Below are 25960 nucleotides of genomic sequence, written 5' to 3'. Positions count from 1 at the left end.
CAAAATTAAATGAAATAAACATTTGAAATATATGAGTTTGTATGTAATGTATGAATATAATATACAAGTTTCACTTTTTAAATGGAATTACTGAAATCAATCTACTTTTTCATGATATTCTAATTTTATGACCAGCACCTGTATATCTTTTGAACTAGCACCAACACCACCACATATATACACAAAGCAAAAGTGGGCATGGCTATAGTAGCCTACAAAGTCATCCAACCATCCATTTCCTTTACCCACTTCTCCTTTCTGGACCGTGGGGAGCTGGTGCCTATCTCTAGCCATCGCTGTGTGAGAGGTGAGGTACACCCTGGACGCAAGTACTACAAAGTCATCTTTTTCCAAAATATTCATTGGTCAAGTGATGTCAAGTGATAATATGAAGTCTCCTATTTGGAGAGCCTTTATGAAAATCTCAGTTTTTCTTTAACCAAAAATGCCATTTGCATGTAGAATAAAGTTGCAAATGAAGCATAAAAGGTTTTACAAGATGTCCATGTTAGTGTAAACAAGACCTTATTTTTTAACCTTATAGGATCCAGCAAGCATCCTTACAAATCTGTCTTCAGCCCCCACGATTGTAGTAAAACAAGCACAAATACATACATAACACACACACTCACCCACACATGTAACTAGGTCACAATTCCACCTATCAAGCAACTCAATCAATGGGAAAAGCAAGACAAAGCAGAAACTTTATCCTATCTTCCCATCAGATAGATACAAGTATACACACAAACAGGTTTTCCAGGAATATGAGAGATGAGCGCGTTCATCAGAAGTCAGCAGAGCGAGGCAGGCTGTCATGGGGAAACCCTGGTCTCCTGAATAGTTAATGCAGTCTGGTTCACTTCAGTGGCGGCAGCACACAGGACACCACAGGTAGACACAGACAAGGAAATACGTATTGAAGCTTTACAATTAATTTTTTTTTAGAAGAAAAAAGAGAGACAAAAAGAGAGAGGTTTACATACTTGCCCATAAAAAACATGTAACATTGAAGTTTTTTCCCATTTTAGGGTTCAGTTTTTCCATTCGACCCGTCTTTAACAACTTACAGGAAGCGGGGCCGTAGTCCTTGGAATGACACAATGATTCATACACACACATACACACATACAGTACACCTCCACACTTACCAACACACCCGCCCTCCCTACAAACAACAGCACACGCCCTGTCTTTTCCCCCATTTCCCTCCTTTTTTTATTTCTGCCCAGCACACAGTCTGTCTCTGAGTTTCCCAACAGGCTCTCCACATCACCACATCAGAAAATCCAGACCCGGCTTGTACTGCTGCCAAGCTACACAGTGAGTCCACCACGCCCCATCTGTTGGCTACTGCCGTTGACCACAGAGTCAACGGCAGTAAAAAAAGCACCTTTTTTTTTTTTTCAAAACATAGATAATGACCTATTTCAAAGCGCATTTTTAAACAGTTTGATGTAGAAGAAAAAATTGCTCTGAGTCTGAAGGATATATAAATATAATCAGTAAAATGCAAGCATTCGAGTATTACCTTTTTGTTGGTTTTGCTAAAGACCAAAGAGTTATGAGTTATGTTACCGATATGATATTCAAAAAAGGTTAAAAAACAAAAAACAACTGGACTTCTATTCTGTAGTTGAAGAGTAGTTTCGCTTCTCATTCGAGGAGCTTTCTCAGTTCAGAAATAGAGAGTGTGGAGTTGAGCTTTTAAAGCTGAGATGTGATGTAAACTGCTTTGCTTGCAGATTGTTCTCACTCTCCTAACAACAGAGGCTCGTTGGGGTCCTTGCTCGTCTGACTCACTGATGGGCCCCTCTGGTCGCATGAATACGATATGATACACGACATGATATTCTATTTATGTTCTAAAGCCTAATCTAAATTTAAATAATGATACCTTCATTATTTTGCATTTGCCATGGTGATATTTCATTAATCTAAAGCCTTAATTACATCAATGTATTGTTTAGACGGAAAATATATGCCATCCCAAATGGTTTTCTGTATTCCATTGTGGGTTTTTTTATTATTCTTGATCTATTCTATTCTCATGTATATTTGTCTTAATTCAAAAAGTTTTGCGTCCTTCTGTAGCTTCAGTTGTCTGATTTTATCTGCTAAAGCTGGTCCTTTTGTGGCTTCTCTCAAAAAAGTTCTAAGGCTTCCTTAAATACCATTTATTTTCTTTAAGCTAGTAAAATCTCACTATTTCTACATTTATCACCTGCCACCATGAAAGGCAGGCATTAATGTAAATATGTCTATGTGTGACTGTCAGAAAGTAATCATTCGATGTAACATTCAGAGTCAGTTCAGTTTAAGACACAAAGGGCTATAATTTAGTCTAGTTTACAGAAATGAGGTAAAATTTGGTTGTAGCTCAGAATCGTACTCCAAGCAGATTGTAAGAGATGTGGCAATACATGTAACATTATTTTCAAGATTTGCCCAAAACAATCATGATAACAATCCTATTTTAACATAAAAAGAGCATCTTGGTTTAAAACTTTAGCATGATAGGCAGCAGAGGTTTCATTATTTTTATGCAAAAAAAAAAAAAGACAAACATGACAAAGATTACTTCAGTCTATGAATTGCAGTTTTAGTAATGATTTCCTGTGGGTTCTTTCAGACACAAGGAGACGATAGATGGTAGATTGTTGTAATTGTACCACTTTTGAACAGAGCTAATGGTTCCTGATGGTGCACATAGTAGTTCTCATTTTTGTCTTCCCAAATTAAAAAGAGCATTGTTTGAGTTTTGACGTGTTCAGCTAAAAAGAGGAATTTCTGACATGATCACAAGTTAAAAAAATGTGAACTACTTTCCAGCTTTTTGGTTGCTTTGTATCCATTTTGTCCGGTTAACTTGTTTTGTTAGGTTTACTGTGCCTGTCGCCTTGAAGATTAGAGTTCTGCCACAGGTTAGCAAAAATAAATCTCTCTTATCTGAACATTTTTATGAGCAGTAATAATGGCTATCCATTTGGCTCTTGCCACAGTGAAAACTCTGACCTCAGTGTACAATGGGAAGAACTCGGACCTCGAGGTCAAAGATGGATGCTAAGATGAACATGGGATCGGCTGGGGGGGGTTGCTTATGTTTAATAGGAAGCAGAAGCAACAGGTGACTGCTGAGCTTCAGGAGCGCAGCCTTCACTAAAAGAATGAGCAGAGCGTGAGTGAGATTTTACTTTGTGAGGGCAGCATTGACGGCTTTCTTTCCATTAATGGGAATTTTTAAAATATAAATATATGATGTTTATACTATTTTTTAAATGATATAGATTAAAAGTAGCATTCCTTGCATGACCAGTTAGCGTTCAGAGTATATGTTAGAGATGACAGTTTCACTAAAATACATTCAGTGGTTCACAGTGATATTTTGCTAACAGTCAGCCAAATAAACAAGACAGACCATTACATGATTGCCCGTCTTTCAAAGCAGCAAGCAATGAATAGTCCAGTAACAGTTTCCACTGCAGTAGCTGTTGAAATAAATATTAAAAAGACCTGGAAATTATGCAAAGAAACACAGACACCAAGTCTGGACAGAGATTTTCTATTTATTTTTTGCACATATTCGGTTTTTCTTTCTTTCTCTTTCTAATTTTAAAGAAAGGATCCTTTAATCTGAACAGACGCCTCCATAAATGCTTCTGGCTTTAAGACAGTGAGACAATATAGACACCAATAGTCTCCAGACATTTCCAACAACAGACTTTAAAGCCAGTAAGCTCTCCGACAGAAGTGAATCATGTAATAATTACATCCATCAGCGCATGGGATTTGCCACAATGAAGACCTGCTGCTGCTGCTTGTAAATACAAAACACCCACAAAGCCCAGATCAGACGAGACTTCCAGCTCAACCCGAATTCAGCACCGACCATCTTTTGCAGGCACTCTTTCTCACCAGTCTGTCTACCATGAGCGCCGCAGAGTTACTGTAACTGGTTGTTTCATTTCTGAGCAACTCGAAAAACAAGTCATATTATCCTAAAACTCCTCTCCAAAACACACACACACACACAGTGCACCAACCACCAAATATGGCTGCCAAGTCTGTGCAAACCACAGGTCTTTGCAACTCCACAGAAATGCATAGTGTCCACATTCTCCAAACTGCTGCTCCCTCTTCGATTTATATACATATTTCATCTTCTCTTGTTCCAGTTTCTAGCAAAAAGAAAAATCAGAATGAGTACAAGACCCCATGTTAATTATAGCAGAGTGGTGAGAAATTACATACTTATAGTTATGTAATCATGCCATCATTCTTGTTTGGCTAGGAGTGTAAAGGTTAGAAGTATTGTAACTTGAGACTGTGTGCGTGTGTGTGTATTGTGTGCAAACAAAAATCTGGATGCATTATCACATATATTGTTGTGACAGGTAGCGTGTTTTGCCTGGAGACGGGGTGGGTCTCGAACGGCTTTCTTTAGGGTGCTACGGATCAGGTTCTCGTTATCGCCCACACTGTTCCTGCAGCTCTTCAGGCCAATGATCCCAATAAAAGGGAAATGATTTATGGACTTGTCTTTCCTTACTCGATCCCCTGCTTTTGTTTCCACCAGAAAATCCATTTCATCTCATCAACCTGGTTCTTCCATTTTTGTTTTCTAACTTATTAGAGTTTTTTTTCTTAGAAGTTTTGATAAAACAGTTACAAAAGAGGTTAAAATGATGCTACAGTGGGAATCTTTAGTCCTAGAGAAGAGCCACTCCTTCCTTAAAGAGCTGATGTAATGACTGCGATGTTTAAAAAAAATATATAAAAAGTGTTTATAAAGCTGATTGCATAAACCAGTTTGAATTTTTTTTAGATTTTTTTTAGATTGCTTGAGCCTTCAGCTAATCAGTCCAGTCAGAATTAAACTTTTTTTTTTCTTTCCAAAAGTAATTTAAAGAGCTATCTACAACAGGTAAGATACTGTTCACAACCTTTCCTCAGAACTCCAGTTCAAAAGATCTGAATTGTCTTTTTGTTGGCCTCATCCACTTTAAAAGGATCAGTATGGAAAAATAGCAAAGATCTCCATCCAAACAGCAGCCATTTTTAAACTTTAAATTCATTTCTAATTGTTTCACTAAATCAATTTCATGTATTTATTTCTCTAAAACGAAGTAGCAGCCTCTCCTTCAAACCAAACAGAAGAGCCATGAAAAAAAAAAAATACTGTTCAAGGGTTATGACACATGTTGCCTTTAAGGCATTGGCATTCAGACATGTTTTACATCCATGTCAAAATTCCTCACTGTATTATTTAGGCAGGTTTTTAAAGGTGACTTAGAGTGTGTAAATATGCACAATATTTGCCATTCATGGAAGACTGGAAAGTTAGGTGAAGTATATCACTTATCTGCCTTTTTCATTCAGAATAGGTGTCCAAGGAGTTGTGTTTGGTGGAAACAGCTTGAATGCACTATATTCTCCACTGTTCTTGCATCGTGGATATATTTTTATTTATGACTTGACCACCTTTGCCTGCTCATTTAAGGAAGGTGGCATACAACAAGCTCACACAAACTGAAACCAGTACAATACAGAACAATGATCCGGTACTTTCTTCCTTTTCTGTTTATGCTGCTACATTACAGAAGCAAGATCGCCAATCAAAGTTTCTAAGAAATTAATCAATACCTGAGTTTTATTCATGCAAAAACAAAAATATTTAAATATAAAAGTTAATCGCTTCATCAAAGCCATAATACTTTGCGCACAAACACCGTCACTGATGTCCAGAGGAGCCTTTGTGGGCTTGTCAAAAAGCGACTGAGCGGTTTTCTAAATATAGGTCCTCTTTATATAAAGACACAGGGGGTGTGAACAGCACAAAGACTTTTATGTCCTGTTAAAGAAACCTAGCTGCTTCTGCTTTTCATCCTCCCCATCACTTCCCCTCCAGCAGCTCAGCATGAAACACCTTCAACCACCAACTCGTACGAAACCGGTGCCATTTCAGCTCCTCTGCCAACTACAAACTTCATCTGCATGTAGATGAAAAGTTTACGTGATCCTGTTTTCATTTCGCTGTCAAAAATAAGCCATGTTTTAACAAAAAAAATTTGAAAAAATTCATGCAAATTCTTTAGACTCTGTGGAAACATGTTATTTATAATGATTGTATGTGATTCTGGACATGCAAAATGTCTCAAGCAACTATCTTTACAAACTTGGACATTGTGGTTACCTATAATAAACATAATTATTAGGTATGATTTTAGCATATTTCTGCATAGCAACATGTTTCATTCTGTTCCCCCCACAGAACAGGAAATAGCAGCCTTGACCTGTTGTTTGCAGATGGGTTACTTAAAATGTGTGTAAAGGTGTACCATGAGTCCTACAGGGGAATAATTGGAATAAAAGAAGGCACAGCCACTAATAAGACAGACATAAACCTTGGTGTTAAACATGTCAAGAAAAGAAAGTGAAACTAAAGAGCACTGGATTAGTTTTGCAGCAACAAATCTTTTTGTTTGTCTGTTCAAGAAGTCGATTCGTCACTTCGGTCTACATGGTAGAAACGCTTTAAATTGACTGGGAGCATAACTGAACTGCAACACTTGAACTTGTAGTTCTAAATCTATTTTTAAATCATTATTTTAGGTTCCGTGTAAAATGACAAGAGAGGTGAGATGTTACAGAATGGCAGGAGCCGAATTAGTGTTTAGGCAGTTCCGTGCAATAAAAAAAAAAAAAAAAAACAACGTTGCAGTTCTGCAGCAGTGATGACAGCACAAACTCAACAGCTGGAAAATCAGCCCGGCTTTTGGGTGAGTGTAGCTCTGTAAACAGCGTGACCTCTGCAGCCCCACACGGTCCTCAGAACTGATGTGTCCTCTGGAACAGGAGCTGGTTATCACAACAGGAACCTGATCCAGGCGTTTTACAGTCCAGAGGAAACACACTGCATTCCTTCAAACAACAGACATTGTTTAAACATCCACGTCTTACTGTGCAACGACTCATGCGCCCCACTGCACACGTGTGCATTCACACATACACACACGCACACATGTCCCTTAAGTGATAGTTCAGAATATTTTGAAGCAGGGTTCTGCTATTCCGTTAACAATTCTTTTAATATCCTACACGCTGTAGATAGCTCTTTGAACAACTTCGGTTTGCAGCAAAAGAGTTTAATTCTGACCAAACTGATGAGCTAACAGCTAGCACGAGTTAGGCCAAAGAGGATTTCTGCCATCTCTAACAACTCCAGTCTCAAAGATTTTATAGTGGTTGTTGCAAGCGCAGATTTATAAACCTTTACATTGTGATCGGTTTTACATTACACAGTTATTAACGCAGAATGATCATTTTGCAACCACAAATAGCAACAGAAGCAGCTATCTGTAGAATTTCCAGTGCATCTTGGGGTATTTCCCACAGGAATATTATAATATTTCTGCATGATTACTTGTGTAATTCAAAATCTATGACAGTGTAAAGCTTTATAAAATACATTTAGCATAAACCTCTTTGAAATTTTTAAGTCTGGGGTTGTTTTGAAATGACAGCAATCCATTTTGATCTCAACTGCAACAGGTAAGATGTTAATTGTTACCTTTTTACCAAACCAAAAGGTCTGAGCTATCTTTTTAAGGCTTATCATCATAGGCATTATTACACCTGAATCCACCGTGCCTCTGTGGACGTATGCTATAAAATCTACACTTATCCTTCAGTAACAATCCTTATTGTCTCACCTTACTAACACATCAGGCGGGGATCTCAAAAACAACATCTTCTTTTTTGTAAACAATGAAGTGATTAACGAGAGATCGCCGCGGCAACAAGGACACAAAGACGTCAGCGTTCTGCCCTCATTAGCTCCAGACAACGCAGGAATTCAACACAGGGATTTTTTTTTCTTTTTGTGCTGACAGAGTTTGTAATGGAACAAATGGAAGAATGGCTCCCTGTTCTATTTTTAACTTCGGTGAGGTCACATGCTGACAAAAAATATACAGAGCAGAGGATAGAAAAAATGACAACCATCCCAGCCCTCTCCTGCACCATCAGCTACCTGTCATAATCAGTGGAAATGAGCTGTAGTTTTTGAAAAGCTCACAACCAGTCAAAGGAGTGAGTGACGCTTCTGTGCCAGAAGGACAAGTGATACAGTAATATCCATGACGTTACATGGCACGGGAGACAAAAAAGGAAAATAATAAAATGAAGATGAGTCAAGCATGAGTGACTGAAAAAAAAAATCCTGCACAATGAGGTAAAGAAAACCCCCATGAGCTCATGAACAATATGTCTTTTTAAATCACCTGCAGTTTGAGATCGATATTATTAAACTTCCTCTTCATGCTAAAAATATTAGCTCAGAAATAACCACACAAGAGGTTGAAAGTGAGTCAAGCGCATTGGCAGCAGGATAAAGTTTATCTGTGGACATCATGGATATAAATTTATCATATTATCTTTGAGTGGGGACATTAAAGGACAAATGCAAACGCTCTTTTTCTCTCTTTTTCTGTGACTGAATCTAATGCAACTAATGCATCAGGTCTTGCAGTTTATAAGTCAGGCTTGTCCTGAGAATACCTGCATGCAGCTCTGCAGCAGTGTGTGTGCAAAAATTAACAACATGGACTGTGATACAGTCACTGACACGATCATGTCTGACACGTTAATATTTTGAAATTATATAATCAGTGTCAGTGGAAATTTGAAAAGAAAAAACTACATTATATTACAGCTAAAACAGTAAAATTGTGCAGCAACTTTTCCACAGCTAGAAAAAAAAGGAGAAAGAGATTAAGAGGACAAGGGAAGTTTTCAGATTTAAAAAAGTAAACAGAATCCCCTCAGTTTGAAAAAGTCTTCAACAGAGAGGAGGGGAGTTTTAATCAAACTGTTTCACGGTGGTGCCATCAGAAGAAACTAACACAGAGAGGGGCTCAGTTTGTTGATCTTATATTAGTGTTATGAAATATAAAGCTGTAATACAGGAGTGATACTGCTGTGATAATTAGTTAAAAGTTTTAAAAAAACAAAGACTATTAAAGTTTTGTGGGATAGAACGTTTAATTTGGAGATTTGCTATTTAACTGTTATCTCTAGGGCTAAAAAGCACTGATGTTAATTTGTTTGATAAGGCAGTCTGGTTGACTTGACTGAAAAAGAGCCCACTTGTGTGGACGTGAGGTGTTTTTCAGACCCAATATGTTTTAAGGGCAAATACAAGAATAGGGTTAGGGGTCAGAATAGCTGTGAGGCAAGCAGTAAAAATGATTAAAGTAAGAATTTAAGGGGATGTGTGGAAAGTTAAAGGTAGCAAGCGCAAACAAAGGTGAGTGTGTGTCATCCTGAAGAACAGAAACACAATCAGATTTACATTCCTGACCTGCGAGTTTCTACATACCAGAGGTAATTGCTTAAACCTGAAAGACAAGAGGTTGGGGGTTGTAGGGGGAATAAATCTTGGCCTTACATTCACACACACACACACACACACACACACACACACACAAACCCACACACTCACACCAAATGATTATTTAGCACATTTACCCATGAAATATACGGAGACAGGTGTGAGTACAGTCCATCATTCTGACACCTTCCTACTGAGAACAAACGCTTCAATGCATTTAAAATTGTACGAATGTACACATTTTGTACCGAAAACAAATATCTTTGCCTGCAAAAACAAGCCAAATCTATAAGCTCAGGGTGCAGAGAGATCAATCTAGAACAAATGTAAACAGCATCATGGAAAAAGAGCCATCAATAAGGCTGTCACAGAGAGCGCCGTATGGCTGTGTGTTTGTGCAGTAAGTGGAAGAAGCTTAGTCTCGAGCGGCAGCACAGGCACAATGCATCTCATTCTGCTCCGAGCACGGAGGGGGAACAAGGAGGTAACATGAGAGCCGTAAGCAGGCATGAGGAGCTGCTCCTGCTCTGAGGCAGCCTTTGTTGGGAGCAGCTCCTCTCTCCATCAGCACCCCCACCATCGTCCTCCTCCTGTTTTTCCTTGGCTTGGTTCGAGGCAGGTAAGCCGATAGGAACATTGGACTCGGTCCACTTTGTGTGCAGCGGACAAATAACAGATTCATGGCCAGGAAGGACAGGAGACAAAGGATGCAAGAGGAGAAAATACTGTAAGATCCGGCAACCAGAAAAGAAGAAAATATAGTTTATTAGAAACAAAAAGCACATTTTTTTCCTTTAACTTTCCACAGAAAACACATGTTCATTAATTCTCCTGTTTGCTCTCATATTTAAATGAACTAGCAATCCTTGAAGAAATGCATATCACCCGCTGCATTGCATGCCAAAGTTTAAACAAAACTTCTGTTAGTGCTCACAGTATATGCTGGGGATAACTCTCAGCTACTACCACACCATATTTTAGCTCAATATCTGTAAAACTGACTGAGCTGTAGCCATTTTTGTAGCTTCTATGGCCGATTAATTGTGGCAGCCATCTTAAATCGAGTTGACTTCAAAAGTTATTCAGATGTATATCACAGATTGACCCCACTCAGACTAACTATCAGCTCATCGGTCCTGTCAGAAATAAACTATTTCAACAAACTGAGGTTGATCAAAGAGCCATCTACAACAGGTAAGATGTTTGTTGCTCAAAACCTTTCTACGGAACCCACTTTAAAAGATCTCTGAACACATTATAAAGTTAAAACAACTGTAATAAAAAGGGGCAACTTTAGTTTCCTCAGATTTCAGCATAAATATGTAATCAGTCACATTTAGTCTGATGCATTTCCATCACCTTCAGCTGCTGCCCAGGACGGTTCATCCCATGTAAATTCATAGTGTGAGCACATACAGAAGTGAAAGCAAAACCTGTCAACCTCACACCTGCTGATCTTATTTGCAGATGCATTGCCTGCAAGACTACGGCATCCAGCATCTAGAAAAAAACAACATTTGGTTGATTGCATTTCTCTCTGAAAGTAGCACAGGTTATAAATTACTTACCCACAAATTTAACAGACTTGCCAGGTTCTCTTGTGCTTAAATAAAGTCTTAATATTTGGCAAAAATCAGCACAAATATGACCATAAATGATTATCTTGTTTGTATTGTATGTGAAGTGTGAAAACCTCTAACTTTTTTTACCTGCCTGCTAACTCTAGTAGAATTACTACTAGTGTTTAAGTTTTAAAAAAGTTCATTTAAAGATCTATGGGTTCATTTTAATGACAAATCTGAGAACCACATACGGTTCTTTCTCACTGGAGATGAAACAACATTGATAAACGTAGAAACTTAGCTGATTTGTTGTTGCAACTGACAGAAACGCTTTTTGTTCCTTTTGACAGTCAAACTGAAATATGACGAAAGTGAGGCCTCACAACTTCCCTGGGCGACTTCTTCTTTGCTAATTATGGTGCATTTTGACAATGTCACGAGGGACTCATCTGTATCTAAGCCTCTGTCATGATACCTTCTTTACATCAAGTGAATGCCAGTTAAAGTATTAAACTCAGGAAATATTAAAACCCTGCGCTTACCGGATGCTTCCAAAGAATTTAAACAAAGATTTGATCTGCTAGTTCCCAGACTTTGTAATGGTGATGAGTCTTGGCTACTACCACACCTAATTTTAGCTCAACATCTCTAAAACTGATTGTGTTAAAGCCACTTTTATGTTATCTAGTGTTCACAAGCTGTGGTGGACATCTTGAATCAGGCTACCTTCAAAAGGTAATCAGTTGCAGATGTACCTTCTGAAAGTTTCAATGAAATTTGTCCTCTGCTTCAAGAGATATTCTGCTAACAAACAGAAACACCCTCACACATAGAAGCCACCTTTTGTGGTGGCAGTTGACAAAGATAGAAATTAAAAGAGCATGACACAGGAAGGCAGACCTCTGAATACAAAGTTTACATCAGATATCTTATTGAACCTGACACTATGCATCAGAAAACATGTCCACATCTCTTCTGTTTTCCCCCTCATCCATCAGGTTAAACACCACTGTTCCTGATCACCTGCTTTCACTTTCATCATACATCTGCTTCCCAGTTTCTTCAGAGTGGCCGGCCTGTTAAAGAAAACTCACACACCTACATGCATCGGGGGGAATGTGAGCAGTGTTTGAACGTCCTCAATGTGCCTCTAATGCCATGGAACACACACACACACAAAGCTGCATGCTGAGGGCCACAAAAGACCACATTACTGCACTCTGAGTCATCCCCTCTTCTTTTATTTCTGTCCCCATCTCCTCTCCAAACGCTCTTTCTTTGCCTGCTTGCCTCTCCTCGGGTGTTGTTTTGGTTTTTAATGAAAAGAAAAAGAGCTCAGAGCTACACACTCGACTCTAATCTCATGACAAAATGTGTGGTCGAATGTGGGGCTGCTTTTATAGATGAGACGCAGGATCTTTTTTTTCTTTTTGACTATTCTGGTTTCTATTCAAAAAAATATATAAAACACACAAAAACCATACTATACATACTTGGCCCTGCACAAACAGAGTCAAAGACACGTAATAAAAGACTGACATCTTTTCTGGAATTTGCTCATGGGTGTTACCACATGTAGGTATCAATTAAATTACCTGAATTAAGATTATTCTGATTATAATTTAGGAACAAGCAGTGATAAAACAAATGCACCTACAGTAATTCTTGCTTGTCCTAAACAGCATCTTAGTTTAATCAATCCTAAAGTTGGTATTAGTCAGTTTTTCTTAACAAACATAAAATTAAAGTTGTATGATAGTGAATGTTGAAAGAAACTAAACAGACCCTATGCAAACATTTTGATGTGGTGCTTGTTTACCAAACAGCATATTGAGGATGACTGATGACATAACTACTTTTTGAAGGGCTGTCCCATTTTGTAGTGGAGAATTTTAAATACTATCCATTGTGAGGACCAAGGGGCAGGGGCAAGCCTAGGAAATGGGATTTGTCCTAAATGTTGGGAAGTTTTTGTGCCTGCCAAAAAACATATTTGCTAGTTGTTATATTATTGTGATATAATGTAACCATCCAGTATTAATAAATTAATGTGTTTATTATACAATAAAAATGACAAGTTTTTCTATTTAATTCCTCAAACTGCAAGTTGCCCTCCAGTCGGTCCTTCTGATGGCCACATAGATGATGTCTTCTGTTTATGGGCTGAAGTAAAACCGTGTTTTTTTTCCCCATTGCCTCTCATAACTGCTCCCCACATGCAGACGTACACAAACACACATCTCATGTGTCTGAGCTACACAAACACACGCTGCACTTGTGTCCCTAAGCAGCCAAACCCATCCTGTCAACTTTCACAGTGACCTCATTGTCTGCTGCCTTCCCGAGGCCTTCCTTTTTTTTGAAATCAGATTGTGTAAGGTCTGTTAGAGAGCTACAGGTAAAATCTAGCAGTATTTAAACTAAAATCAACTGTAATTTCTGTAAATAAGGTGATAAAAACAAAAACAATTGTGCAGATTACTTATAAGTGATTAATTTTAGGTCATTTAAGAGGTGGTCATTATCTTGACAGTCATCTAGCTTCATGTTTGAAAACATATTTGCATGTGAATGTATTTATCTGCCCTTCAAAAACAATGCACTCTCTTTAAAATAAAAAAGGACTGTGCAATTTATCTGACATGAGAAGAAATTCACTTTATCCCACCAACACTCTTCAGTAAATGCCACTAAATGCCGCTCAGCTCAACTCTGCGGCTTCCAATTGGATTATGGCACAAAACCGTTTTCACCATTACTAATCGCTGGATTAGTCCCATAAGGTCTCCTTTTCACAGAACAAGAGAAGGAATGCAGGGGTCCGAGAGGCGAAATAAGCCCTTTAAAGACTTGAAGCAAAAGCAGATATAACAATTTAAAAAAAAATTCTTCAACCTGGGTTTCATTTCAGATGTTTTACACAATTCTACTAGTTGAAAAAATTAGTCATTGCTAGGATCTAACGCACCATCTACACTTCTCCAGATATCGAAAGAAATAAAATAAAATTGACATTTTCTGCTGTGTTTGCATCTCCCATGCACATGCAAACTGAGACTGTGCCAAAAAAAGACTACTATTTTTTAAATGATTTCCAAAAACAGACACTTCAGTTCAGTTTTCTGTTTCTGGTAGATCAGTGTGGACAGGAGACAAAAACGATGATGTAGCTGCTTTTTTTTGTGAATGCCCACTGTTATTTTGCGTCCCAAAAACCAAATATGAAGCTGTCTTTGTCGTTTTTTTTATGTTCCCGTCACTCTTTATCACTGTCAAACTCTGGTCGTGTGCTGAACACAGACATACTATACTGGCAGGCCAACTGTTCCTCTCTGGTTGTTGGGAACTGAAACCAGTAGGAACCATTTTAGGGGAGCTGCCATGTTGTATTTTTGGTACCAAAGTGTGAGCGCCAGCGATGTGGGACTTTAAGTCCTACCTATTCCCCAAATCATGATGTCACATTGTTTTTCTTTTAAGCATGAAGTACGTAATTACACCTAAATGTGTTCTGTGTGAATCCAGAAGCGTCAACACATGAAAACATTTTCAGAGTTGTGTTTTTATTTCCTGTTTGTTTACATGAAGAGGGCGGGGCTTAAAACCAGCTGACAGGGTGGCAGGTCTCTTTCTGAATAAAGCTTCCGGGTTCCTAACCGTCTTTGTTGCTGAAATGGTTAATAACTAGAAGGAAAGTATAAATGGTATCAAAGAAAACAGATTTTTGAATCATTTTTAGCTTAGCTAAGCATGTTTTTTCTCTGTAATTTGATATGTCGTTCTTGTGGATGTTCTCATCACCTACTGGTGCAGCGTGGGTATTTCTCTGCCAACATGTTACCAACATATAAACATATGAAATATATATGTTTAAAAAAAAAATAGTACCTAACAACACGGTTGCATACACGGAACATGTGTATGGATGCCATACTTTTATTTTTATTTTATTTTTTTCATAACAAAACTGAAAGATAATGCACACTAAACAGCAGTCGTATGATAAAAGTGTCTCTCATGATAAGTCATATGATAAATTATTCTTCCTTTTACATTTAAAATTTTTGTATTTTTGCTTGAAACCTTAATTGATCATGTTACAGCCTCATCAAAGCTATATCACCTCATACTAAAATAGTAAGCAAGATCTCATTACAATAAATAATGGGTAAAAAAATAGGTTAAATGATATTAAAATTAAATTTATCTGCTCGTGGTTTATATCCTCACAAGTGGATCACAATCTCAGTGGTCACTCTGGTTTGAAACACTTAGAATCTCTTTTTGTACGCCACCATTCCTTTTTTTTCTGTCTCTGATAAATGTTCCTGTCACTGTGGTCCGAGCAGCTCTGTGTGTGCTTTGAATAATCAAATGTCCGCATGCGAACAGACCGAGCTTCTCTAGGAGACACCAACCTCGGGCAGTCATGCAAAAGATGTGCCGCTACCATGCAAATCGAGAGACAGACGCACAGCGGGGGACACATTCGGGTAAGCAGAACTGATACTTGTTATTGTGGAGCTTGCCATTTGCAAATGCATACTTTTTCCACGCGGCAATGTGACATTTGTAGATAAAATAAATATAGCTGCTTCAAGGTCTTGGGAGTTCACCTACAGATGGCGTTTAACAGCTGCACCATCACAGCCTGATGAGACTGACCTCTAAAGGTTTGATTTGATGATGATGATAATAAGTTCTGTTTGTTCTCAAAAGTCAGGAACTTTGAGTTCAAAGATGGAAAAAAATCAACTGGAAATCAGAGATTCATCACCAACCCCAACCTCAAAATCCAATATGGCTACCTTACACAATAAATTTGATTTTAGCTTCAATACCTACCTATTTATTTTCACTTTTATTGATGTCACAGAGATGGTGCTGTACTAGTTCTATTAGGAAACATCTTTTCAAGGTGTTTGAATGTGTAAAATATAGAGAAGTTTATAGTTATTGGCTTGTATCAGTAACAGTAACCCATTTTTTTGTTTGTTTGTTTGGTTTTTTGACTTACAACTGGAACATGGTGAAGTCTGGTGTGACATCATTCCCAGGTCAGGAGCGCCTACTTTCAAAGTAAATAAAACTCAGAATGAGTATTTCATGAAGCATGGAAAACAAAAGCTTGTCACGTTAGATCAGGACCGTGAAAGGAAGTGCATCTTTAGCTTAATTGGTACTAAAATAAATGAATGAATCTCTGACCTAATACCCTCCCTTAACCCAGCGGTCAGTTTCTGGTGTTTTCATGCAAACACTAAGACCTTCTGTGTTACGTTGGGTCCTCACTGGAAAATCTGAATCAACCGAGGCACTGTGTGTGTGTGTGTGTGTGAAGAATACATACACAAGTAAGTGAAGTAAACAGAAGGTAGTGTGTGTGATCTTAGTCCCAGGGCCAAACCTCTTCTCCAGGGAGGGAGATAAAGAAACAGCCACTTCCAAAACGGAGGTGGAAACAATGGTGAGGGCGGGGGCAGGGGTGGTGGTGGTGGGGTCTCCATCTCAACTCTGTGTGTTTACGTGTCAGTAGCACTGAGCACCTTTACGTCCAGATACTGTTATTTTTTTGTGTGAGCTTAAACCATCCAAACAAACAAAACTGTTCCCATATTCTTATTTCTGACTTTTTTTTAAATCAAATCACACCAAAACTGACAAGCTCTATAACAAAAAAAAATCATTTAGCAGTAGTTTGTTAGCTTACAACTGCCGCTTATCAAATATGCAGCATGACTCATCACAAATTTCCCTCGCAGACATGTTCGGCGTTCTCGTACGGCGATGCAGCCCGTGATGAAAGGGCTCAACAGGTTCTCACTCGTCTTTGCGGGTTTACGTACGGTACACGCCCTCTGACATCAACTGACGTCTCTAATGTCTGCCTGAAATGACGGAAACAAACAGGTTGGCGTCTGAACTGCCACACCTTTTAGCAGATCAGGTGAAGGGGAAGAATACAAACCAGACCGGAACTGGTTTGGAGCGCATTATTCTTTGTACAGAGCAAGACTGACTCCAACAAAAGTAATTGATAAATGGAAGTTTCTTTGGGTTTTTTTTCCTACTCTTTACTTTTTACAAGTGAGCCATCCATAGAAGAGAAGGCAGATTCAGACAAACTGCAATGAATGAAGAGGGAGAGTCAGAATACAAGAAAGCTGACCTCAGGGGTGAGATTAGTGGCAAAGATGAATGGACATGAGGTGTGAGATGTATCAAAAGAGGAGGTTAGGAAGGGAGGAGAAACAGACAAGAGGGATTTTTTTTTTTTATCTTGGCTGAAAAAAATGAAAAGAATTCCTCTACATATTAACAGCTTTGACCTCAAGCATGAAGGGACAGAAATCGTGGACTGATTGTAAAAGAGGCGGATAAGTGAGGGAGTAAACGCTTCAGGGCGACATTATGGTTACACAGAGGTGGAGCTCGGGTTTCCAGGCTGTGTTATTGGTTCTTGTTAGTTCAGTGTGTGTGTGTGTGGGGGGGGTAAAAAAGGTTGGGGGTTCAGATGGAGGTAGGGCAGCTTAAAGGGATTTTAGTGAGCCCTTTTGCTAGGTACAGAGGAAATCTGTGGGTTTTAAAAGGTGTGGTGTGAGGCTTTAGGCTCCTTGTATCTGACGGCAGTGGATGGTTTTTGCTTTTCTGGGGGGGGTGGCGCTGGAAGGTGAAGCAATGCTGGAGCAAGCGTGCTCCTCCACCGAGGAGCGACTGGAAAATTGTGTCAACGGAACACAAAGACGGATCCTGTGAATAAACAGAGGTGGTGTGACTCAGCCTTTCTGGGATGGGAGAGGCGACCGTGGGTGGGGGTGTGGGGTACCAAACCAACTTTACTGAAGCCTCAAAAACCCACCAGTGTAGGCAATCATGCGTGCGCGCACACACTCAGTCCAGTGTCGCACTCAGCTGGCCCAGCCGGGACAAGCTGCCTATTGTCCCACTTTCCCACCTAAAGCTGCCGCTACAACCAGGCAGGAGGTTTGTATTTAGGAGATTTTGGGGGATTGTTCACTGTGTGGGAGACTAAAATAAGATTTTGGAAAACAGGTCAAACTGTCTTTGTTTAAGGGAAATGAAATTATATTTTCAGAATGCTTTTTTCTTTTGTTTATAAATAAAACCTAAAATTCATCAAGTTTTAATAACAACTTACTCCATCTAATTTTTCTGGAGCGCAACATGAACAGTACTGGTATCTATGTGCTGTTAGTATAATCGGCTGTGCTATAAATGAATGTGCCACCTTTCTTTGTTAGCATGGAGGTGCAAAACCACGGCCAAACGTTTAAAGAGCTGAGATCGCATTCTTGAAAAGAAAGGCATATTTGTGCTAATAACACCACATAAGGCGTCTAAAGGAAGCACAGCGGATGGAGGGATATCCTTTTTCAGAGATTCAAAGTAACCTGTGGCTCAGTTTTTCTACAATAGGCTGACTGATCACCGCTAAAACTGAGAAGTACAACGTTAAATTAAATGAATCGAGTGTAATGTTTAAATAAACTTTTTATTTGGCTCTTTTTACTTTACTTTTTAACCTCGTCTTGATGTTCGTCCTGTTCTCATGTGTTAAAATAAACCCAATAAGTGAGGTTTAAAACATAAGAAAAATGCAGCCAATTTGAGGTTGTCGGTGTTGGCAATTTATATTTAAGATTTGCAACATGATATAATTTATTTGGAAAGTTTGAGCAAGTGGTTTGTTCTAACCAGTATCCTCCAAGGTGGTCCAAACTGATTGCAGTAAATGCAGCTGTAAACATACGGTGTTCCTTTTGCACTTGGACGTTGGAATATCTGAGTTCCAAGTCGGAAAAATCAACTGGAATGCCCCCTCAAGTCAGAATTTTGATTTGGAAAGTTGGTGGTTTCCCACCAGCCCTGAAGTCAAGACCCAGAAAGGCTGCCTCAAACATGATGGATACTTCTGCAGCTATCACCACCCGTCAGAAAAGTGCTTAAACGCATGAAAGTACATTGTTACTGGCTTGTTGTGCAAATAATAGTTAGCTCGGCTTTAGATTTCTCCTTTGCAAATGCAACACAGCTGAGTGCAAGGTTATTCCCAGATCTAACTCAGGACAAGTTAGGGAAGCGTTCAGATCTGATTGAGGTTTGGAAAATGAATGAGCCTGTACACAAATGTGTCCCGCAACACACCGAAGCCCAAGTTTAGTTAAAACACTTCAGTTTGTGAACTTTCTTTCAGGCATTTTAAAGTGTCTGCTAGCCCACACAACTGAGTTTATTCATGTTTGTCAATTATTATTCATGTCAGTGAAACTGAAACGTGTTACTAATGTCTAAAAAATGTTTGTCACTTGATATATCTGAGACTGAATCATCTGTAGACGGGTTGATGTCCTGTTTTTCGCTCAGATGAATGTGCGTCATGTTTATTTTAATGTTTAAAGAGCATAACTTATTTTCAGGACACAAGTAGGGGGACACACTTTAAAAGCAGATGTGAACAGAAACCCGAACGGCTCATTCAGAACCCATTTTAGAACGAAATGGACCCCGAGTCATGTTTAACAGCTGCAGAGGTGAAAGTGGAGCCAGTTTTTACATCTCCAATAATGTGTAGAGGTACAGCTATAGGAGGTTTTAGGGGAGGAAGGAGTAATGTTTGTGGTAAACCTCTAAATATAATGTTGAACATAGAGAGCTTAAACAATTCCAGAGTTGGAAAAGTTATTTCAGTTCAACTTAGCTGAGGAAAAGTACATTTCTGCATTATCATGCAGTGCATAAAAGATATTCAAAACCATAAGTCTGGGTTTTTAAAGCTGAACCTGTTACTAAAATTTACATTTTAACAGATGTTCAGCACAGAAAGATTCATTGGGTCCCCCAAATTTCCAAATATTTTAGGCATATACCTTTGAATGAAGGTATTTAAACTTTAGTTTAATAAAAAAAAAAAACTGAATCTTGAATTTAACAGAGTTACTGATGACGATTAAAAAAAAGAGAGAAGCTACATTTTTCTGTTCTCTGTGTTTTGTCCTCTACAACAGAGACCACAACATTTTTAGGATTCTGCTGTGGAATCAACTTTCTTTTTTTCTTGTCATGGTTACACCTCCTTTTTTTCCATATTTCTGTTTTTGTATTCGTGGTGTTATTTTATCCCTCCAGTCATCTCTGATCCCTTCTCAGTTTGTGTTGTTGGCATGTCATTCTTTCACCTCCTGACCTCCTTTATTAATCATAAGACAACACACCTGACTCACCACCAGCCCTGTACCTACAAGCACCAACTTTCAGCCTGCTTTTTAATCGTTTAGATGATAGGCAGTGGTGCTTAATTCTGGCCTTGGAGGGCCACTGTCCTGCATGATTTAGGTGTTTCTCTGCTTTGACACAACTGATTTGAATGACTGAGTGATTAGCAGGCTTCTGCAGAGCTAGAAGACCTGCTGAAGAACAGGGAAACATCTAAAACCTGCAGGATCGTGGCCCTCCAGGACCCGGATTGGGCACCACTGGTTTAGAGAAAGAGTCTGAAACTTGTTTATTTCAAGCATCAAATAGGTTTTGTGACTCTGGATAGATGTTATTTAGTGGAAGACAAGCAGAAATGGCTCTTTAGATTAATGTATCACACTTTAAATTAATAAAGCATACGCTTGCACCCTAATAAATTCGAGTGAGTCAGCAGCTTCCCTCAGATGTGTTAAACTGCTTTGTTTTCTGGTGGATGAACACACTGCATGGGTAAAAGTTAGATTATCAAAGAAGCTAACAGGCTGACAAACTACAAGCGTAATCAACATTCTGTTTTACTTCTTCAGTTAGTATCATTCTGTCACAAACAATTTGTTCACATGCTTCAATAAAATTAGACAGAAAACTGCTGAACAAAATAGCTTCTCTTTTCGTGGTTTTAAGTATCATTATTCATTTCCACTGTAGTTCTGGTCAAAGCCACAGACAGCTGCTGCAGAGGAACCAAAGAGCCACACATGGCCCCGTCGCCACAGGTTGTGGACCCCCTGGTTTAGAGGAAAGCTGCTCTGAGAACCAGCCGTTTCCTTCAGAGATGTTTTATGTCGTGCACGTTAATATTCTTTGTGTTATCGTTTGTGCTTTTGGACCGTCGCTTCTCTAATAGCAAACCTGCTGATTGCTTCTGTCTTCGCCTCCGCTTCGTCCATCACCAGCCTGTCTTGTCCTGTCTCAGGTCTACCGCTTGTCCTCACTTCCAGAAGCATCACCTCTGAGAGCCGGGTGTAAATTTAGATGTCCGAAGCCCCGTGTGACTGTGGCATCTTTACACTCGGAAAACGTGAGAGTAGAAGTTCATTTATGAGGAGCTGTACAGATACACCACAGACTTTCAGCTCTCGTCCTTCATAAGATTTTAAACACTAAATGCGACTTTACAAGAGTGTCAGCTACGTTCTTCACCCTCACCTTTCTACTTCCTGTCTTGTGTTTCTACTCCTGACAGCAGCTTGTTACTGTGTGGAGCTGCTGATGCAGCCTGCATACGTGGGGGAATTGCACACAAATTACTCAAGAACATGCACATGTTTATTTTTGTCCTTGAGTTCACTGCAAACACAAAAAGCGATCCAGCTTCAGTGATGCTTACAAGCACCAAATAAACTCATTTGTAAAAAATAGTTTATGATTCATCGGGGCACCCTAACACCAACTGTGTTAAAATCCCATCAGGTACAATTTTCTTTACTGTGATGGCCAACCTAAAACCTTCCATTCTGTTGGTTTTTATTGGATTAAATAAAGTGAAGTGATTGAAATGATTTATTTTGAAAGTATGAACTCTTTGTAAAGCAAACGTCATGTATTCAAGTTAATTAGCTGGTTTGTAAATTAAAAAACAACTACAGAAGTGGGTTAGGGCAGCAAAATATGTGAAAAGAGATTAAGACTCATCAGCATAGAAAGAAACAAATAACCCAAAAGATTTATTCAAGAGATGGTTGTTGTTTTACAAGAAAGGCATGCATAAAGAGGAAGACGAGATGAAGCAAACCGAACAAGTGATGGCCCGCAGTTGTTTACTCTCTCTGAAAATCTGCAGAATCCTCCCTCCCCAGCCATATTCGTACCCATTAATTACAAACGCAATCATGTAAACAACTATTCAAATCATGCAAAAGTGCATCCTGGCATTCCAGTGAATCACGTCGTGCCAGTCTGGCTGCAGGCTCACAGCTCTGCAAATCACAGCGAGTGCATGACCTGGGAAGGCTCCAGTAATGGGAGAAAACAAAGAAAAATTCTAAACAATAAAAGATTAGGAAACTGTATATGCTGACTGGGTTAGTGCTACTGCGCCTTCCTGGAAAAAAACTGCAGTGAGTTTCACAAAGCCGCTCTGAGCAGGCTGTGGAAATCAGCAGATTGTCACCTGCCAGCCTCAAAGTGACCCGTGAAAACACCTAACCTGGCCGAAATACCTTTAAACTGGTCGATGTCACCTGCCGCGAGTGTTTTCTACTGTAAGCTGTCAGTTCTTAAACAGATATTTCCCATAACACTCGTTGCTTCCTGTTGCAGAGAGGATGTTTGTACTTCTCCCCGCGACACTTGCCTGTGCATGGCGTGTTATGAAGTTTTCTCTTTTGGCCGAATAAGGATCGCAAATGCCGTGCGTACAGGGAGGAAGGGCTCAGCTTTTGTTTGGTGTAAAAAAAAAAGCAATCAGCAAAGACCTTGAGGATGGAAATGTCATAAAAAATTTGCTAATAAGTACTGAGAAGTACAGTTTTAATTATGATTAAGGGCTTTGAATTTCTTGAAGAAAGGTCGCCTTTCATGCCAGAATTTTAAACTAAGATGTTGGTCAAAAAAACTTTACACACAATCTCACAAGATGGGTTTAGCTCTCAGAGTATGTGTTGGGGATGACTCTCAGCTACCACCAGACTACAAGTAGCTCAATAGCTGTTAAATTGTCTGAGCTATAGCCATTGGTGGCCATCTTGAATTGGGCTGACTCCAAAAGTTAACCAGTTGTAGACGTGCATTATTTTTGAATATTTTCTGACTGTTTCGTTAAAATCCGTCCAGTGCTTCACAAGACATTTCGCTAACTCCAAAGACAAACTAAACACACATGCAGACACAAGCAAAGACACAGACAAAAACAGTATTGCCCCTTTGGCGGCAATAAGAGGTAGAGATGAATTCAGGGCCATTGTTCAGGATCAAGATAAAAGCTTAAAGTCTGAAAAGCTGATTGGGGAAAAGAAGAAGAAATTAAACATGGAGTCTGAACGTGTCCCGGTTCGTTCATGTGGCATGAAATGCAAAACTATAGTGTGGTTCTGAGGAGAAGTGAAAAGGGACTTTTTACTTTCATGAAATACGGATGTGAAATTCCTCACCCAGTATTAGAACTCTCTTAAAGTCCCACAAATCTGCATAAATATTCAGAAATTAAGTCCTCATCTATAGGCCAATAATAATAATAATAATAATAATGAGTTCACATTGTCTAATAATAATAATGCTCACTGATAGACTTTTTTTTAATCCAAACTCAAAGTCAAGGTGTTGCTGTGAGGTTTCCTGTACAACACATGCGTAGACCCATGGGTAAACATCTGGACAAGACCATTTATGTCCTTGTCTCAAAAAGCAAACCCGTCAAAAACCTCCTTTCTAAGGCTGCTGTGCGAGATGTGGCAGAACAAACCGGACTGAAAACGATATTCTGCTCCGACTGCATGAAAGAAACATGTTAGTTGCCATAATTACAGAAGACTTGTGTTTTTCTTCACTGTCTCTGTGTTCAAACCCTTTCATTTGTTATTGGAAATAACAGAGTACAAACTAGGGTATTACTGGTTTAAAGACAAGATAATAACAAAAAAAAGCAGTTATTCAAGCACACCTTTTACCAGACATACTATGGATCCACTGGTCAATCAGCTGATTAATTAGGCTGCTTTCTGCTAATCAGCACTGTCCAAATAATAGCTTATCAAGTAAATTAATAGGCAGATAAATCTAGTTAACAAGTGTTGTAACACTTGACATTTAAATGAGTCAAACAGCAGTTCCCACGCCAGCGGTGCCTTTCGCTGCAGGGGTACTGTTTTAAATACAATACTGGTGGAGCCCAAAGGAAGCTGACATAAATTTTATGCCAACTTTCTAAAGAACAATGTTGTTTTATCTGGGAAAATGTTAAAGCCTTAAACATGAATAACTTGATGCTTGGAGCTGCACTTCTACTGAACTTTCAATCATCTGTAGCACAGGTTTGCTGAACACACATCATCATACCCAGGGCTAAATCACTCATTGTTTGTTTGTTTCTCTCTTTCACAATTTAGTAGATTGCAATCTAAATAAATAATAAATTGTTACATTCATGATCCAAACACAAACGTAAAAATCGGCTTCATAATTTGTCCGTTCGCTGCTCTGTTTCCTAAAAGGAACAAATCGGCATCGACATCGGCCATTAAAAGACCCTAATCGGTCAACTTCCGCTTCTTAAGGCACCTATACATATGTGGCACTGGGCCACTTTGAGAAAACACCCATTTTCACCTGACATGCCACCCTCCTCAGCCTGCTCAGTTCTTACCTTGGTGTCAACAATGGAGCAGGCGATTTGTTTCACATACGCCAGATCAGCAGACTGGGGCATCAGGACAGATTCTCTGGTCAGACCAATCTGGATGATGAAGGACACTCCTGCTGGAGCGGACAGCATTGAGGGGACCATAGCCCCTCCAGGACACTGCAGCTCCATCACCGAATCGCCGATCTGCGTAGGCATGGAGGGCTTGGATATAAGGGTTCCCTGCTGCATCACGGTTGATCCGGGTGGTGAGGGACCCACAGGGGAAAAGAAGACCTGGGACATTGGCCCTGAGGGCACACAGGGACTAGCATTAGCCATTCAGAGTCTAGGCTGATGGCTGCCTGAAGCTCTCAGCAATGACAAACACACACCCAGGTGTAGTGTAAAGGTCTCAAAAAAGCCACATTCACTCAAAGTGTCCCAGGTTGACAAAGAAAATGGGGATACAGACTCTGAGCAGACAGCCCTTGCTCCTCTGAGTCCTCAATCTGCCTCCTTTCAGTGGATTAAGGAAGAAATCCTGATCCAGGAAGTGGTGTTTTACCTCCTCTCAGGCACGACGTCTGACTTGTGTTGTTGTCCAGGCATGACAAGCATGAGCCAAGTGTGTGATCCCTTCAGAAAAGAGAGACACACGGAGGGAGAGAGAGCCACCCTCCTGCTGCTGTTCCACCTCCACCTTCTTCCCCTCCTTCACCTCGCTTGGCCACAGATGTTGGGCTGCAGAGTAGAAAGTCCAAACTTGGTTGTGAAACTCCCAGCCGTGGGTGAGAGGAGGGAAGGGAAAAGGAAAGAAGAGAAAAAAAAAAAACAATGCCAAAGTTTGTTGTGATCTGCTCCAGAGCTGAGTAACAAAATGGCCTCCTTAAACAGGAAACCGTGAGAATGAGGGAGCCCAAGGTACTGCACTCCCTTTACAAGTCTTACCCTGTTTCAGTTTCAACCCCACTAGAGGCTTTTTTGTGAAAAAGGAGAGACAGAGCTGTCTGATCTGAAGGGTACCTCCCTTTTACCCTCCCTCCTGCCCTCTCATCTGTGATCTTACCACAACCAAGGAGGAAGTGAAATAACTGACACACACTGAAGCCAATAGACTTTCAGTAAGTTCCGCCTTTTTGACTCCCCACTCCTAGGTTTCTCCCCTCCTTCCTTACCTCCCTCTCTCCCCCCTTCCTTGGTTTAGGGTTATTTGACTTGTTTGCCCCCTCCCTCAGACGAGGTCAGCATAGATCCTCTTACACTGCCCGAGGGGGCAGCTCCTCGCTCAAAAACCCTCCCATCACTTCCTTATCCTCCCTCAATCTGCTTTTACCACTTGCGTCCCTCCATAGAGGCACATTTTATTTATTAATTTTTTTTTACTTTTACACATTTAATAGACACACCTCTCACTGACCTCAAAACCAAACCACAGCTATTGCAGAGCTG

The 25960-nt window shown here is 39.6% G+C and overlaps 1 protein-coding gene across 2 annotated transcripts in view; it reads right to left on the bottom strand.

Moving 5' to 3' along the window:
- prkd2 (protein kinase D2) overlaps nucleotides 1-25547 on the bottom strand; it is a 41258-nt gene extending 15711 nt beyond the window's left edge. The window contains exons 1-2 of one of the 2 annotated variants that reach the window (XM_025008773.2): nucleotides 25077-25547; nucleotides 24533-24819 (exon numbers count right to left, since the gene is read on the bottom strand). In XM_025008773.2, coding sequence (XP_024864541.1) covers nucleotides 24533-24814 — 282 coding nt within the window. In that variant the 5' untranslated portion in view covers nucleotides 24815-24819; nucleotides 25077-25547. Of the gene's footprint in view, nucleotides 1-24532 lie in introns of both variants that reach the window. The other variant, XM_017429024.3, reaches the window with a different exon arrangement.
- Between the last annotated feature and the right edge of the window lie 413 nt (nucleotides 25548-25960).

The sequence above is a fragment of the Kryptolebias marmoratus genome, linkage group LG2 (genome assembly GCF_001649575.2).
Source record: "Kryptolebias marmoratus isolate JLee-2015 linkage group LG2, ASM164957v2, whole genome shotgun sequence".
Lineage (NCBI taxonomy): Eukaryota > Metazoa > Chordata > Actinopteri > Cyprinodontiformes > Rivulidae > Kryptolebias > Kryptolebias marmoratus.
Note: the sequence above shows the minus strand (reverse complement) of the source record. Positions and strands in the feature narration are given on the sequence as shown.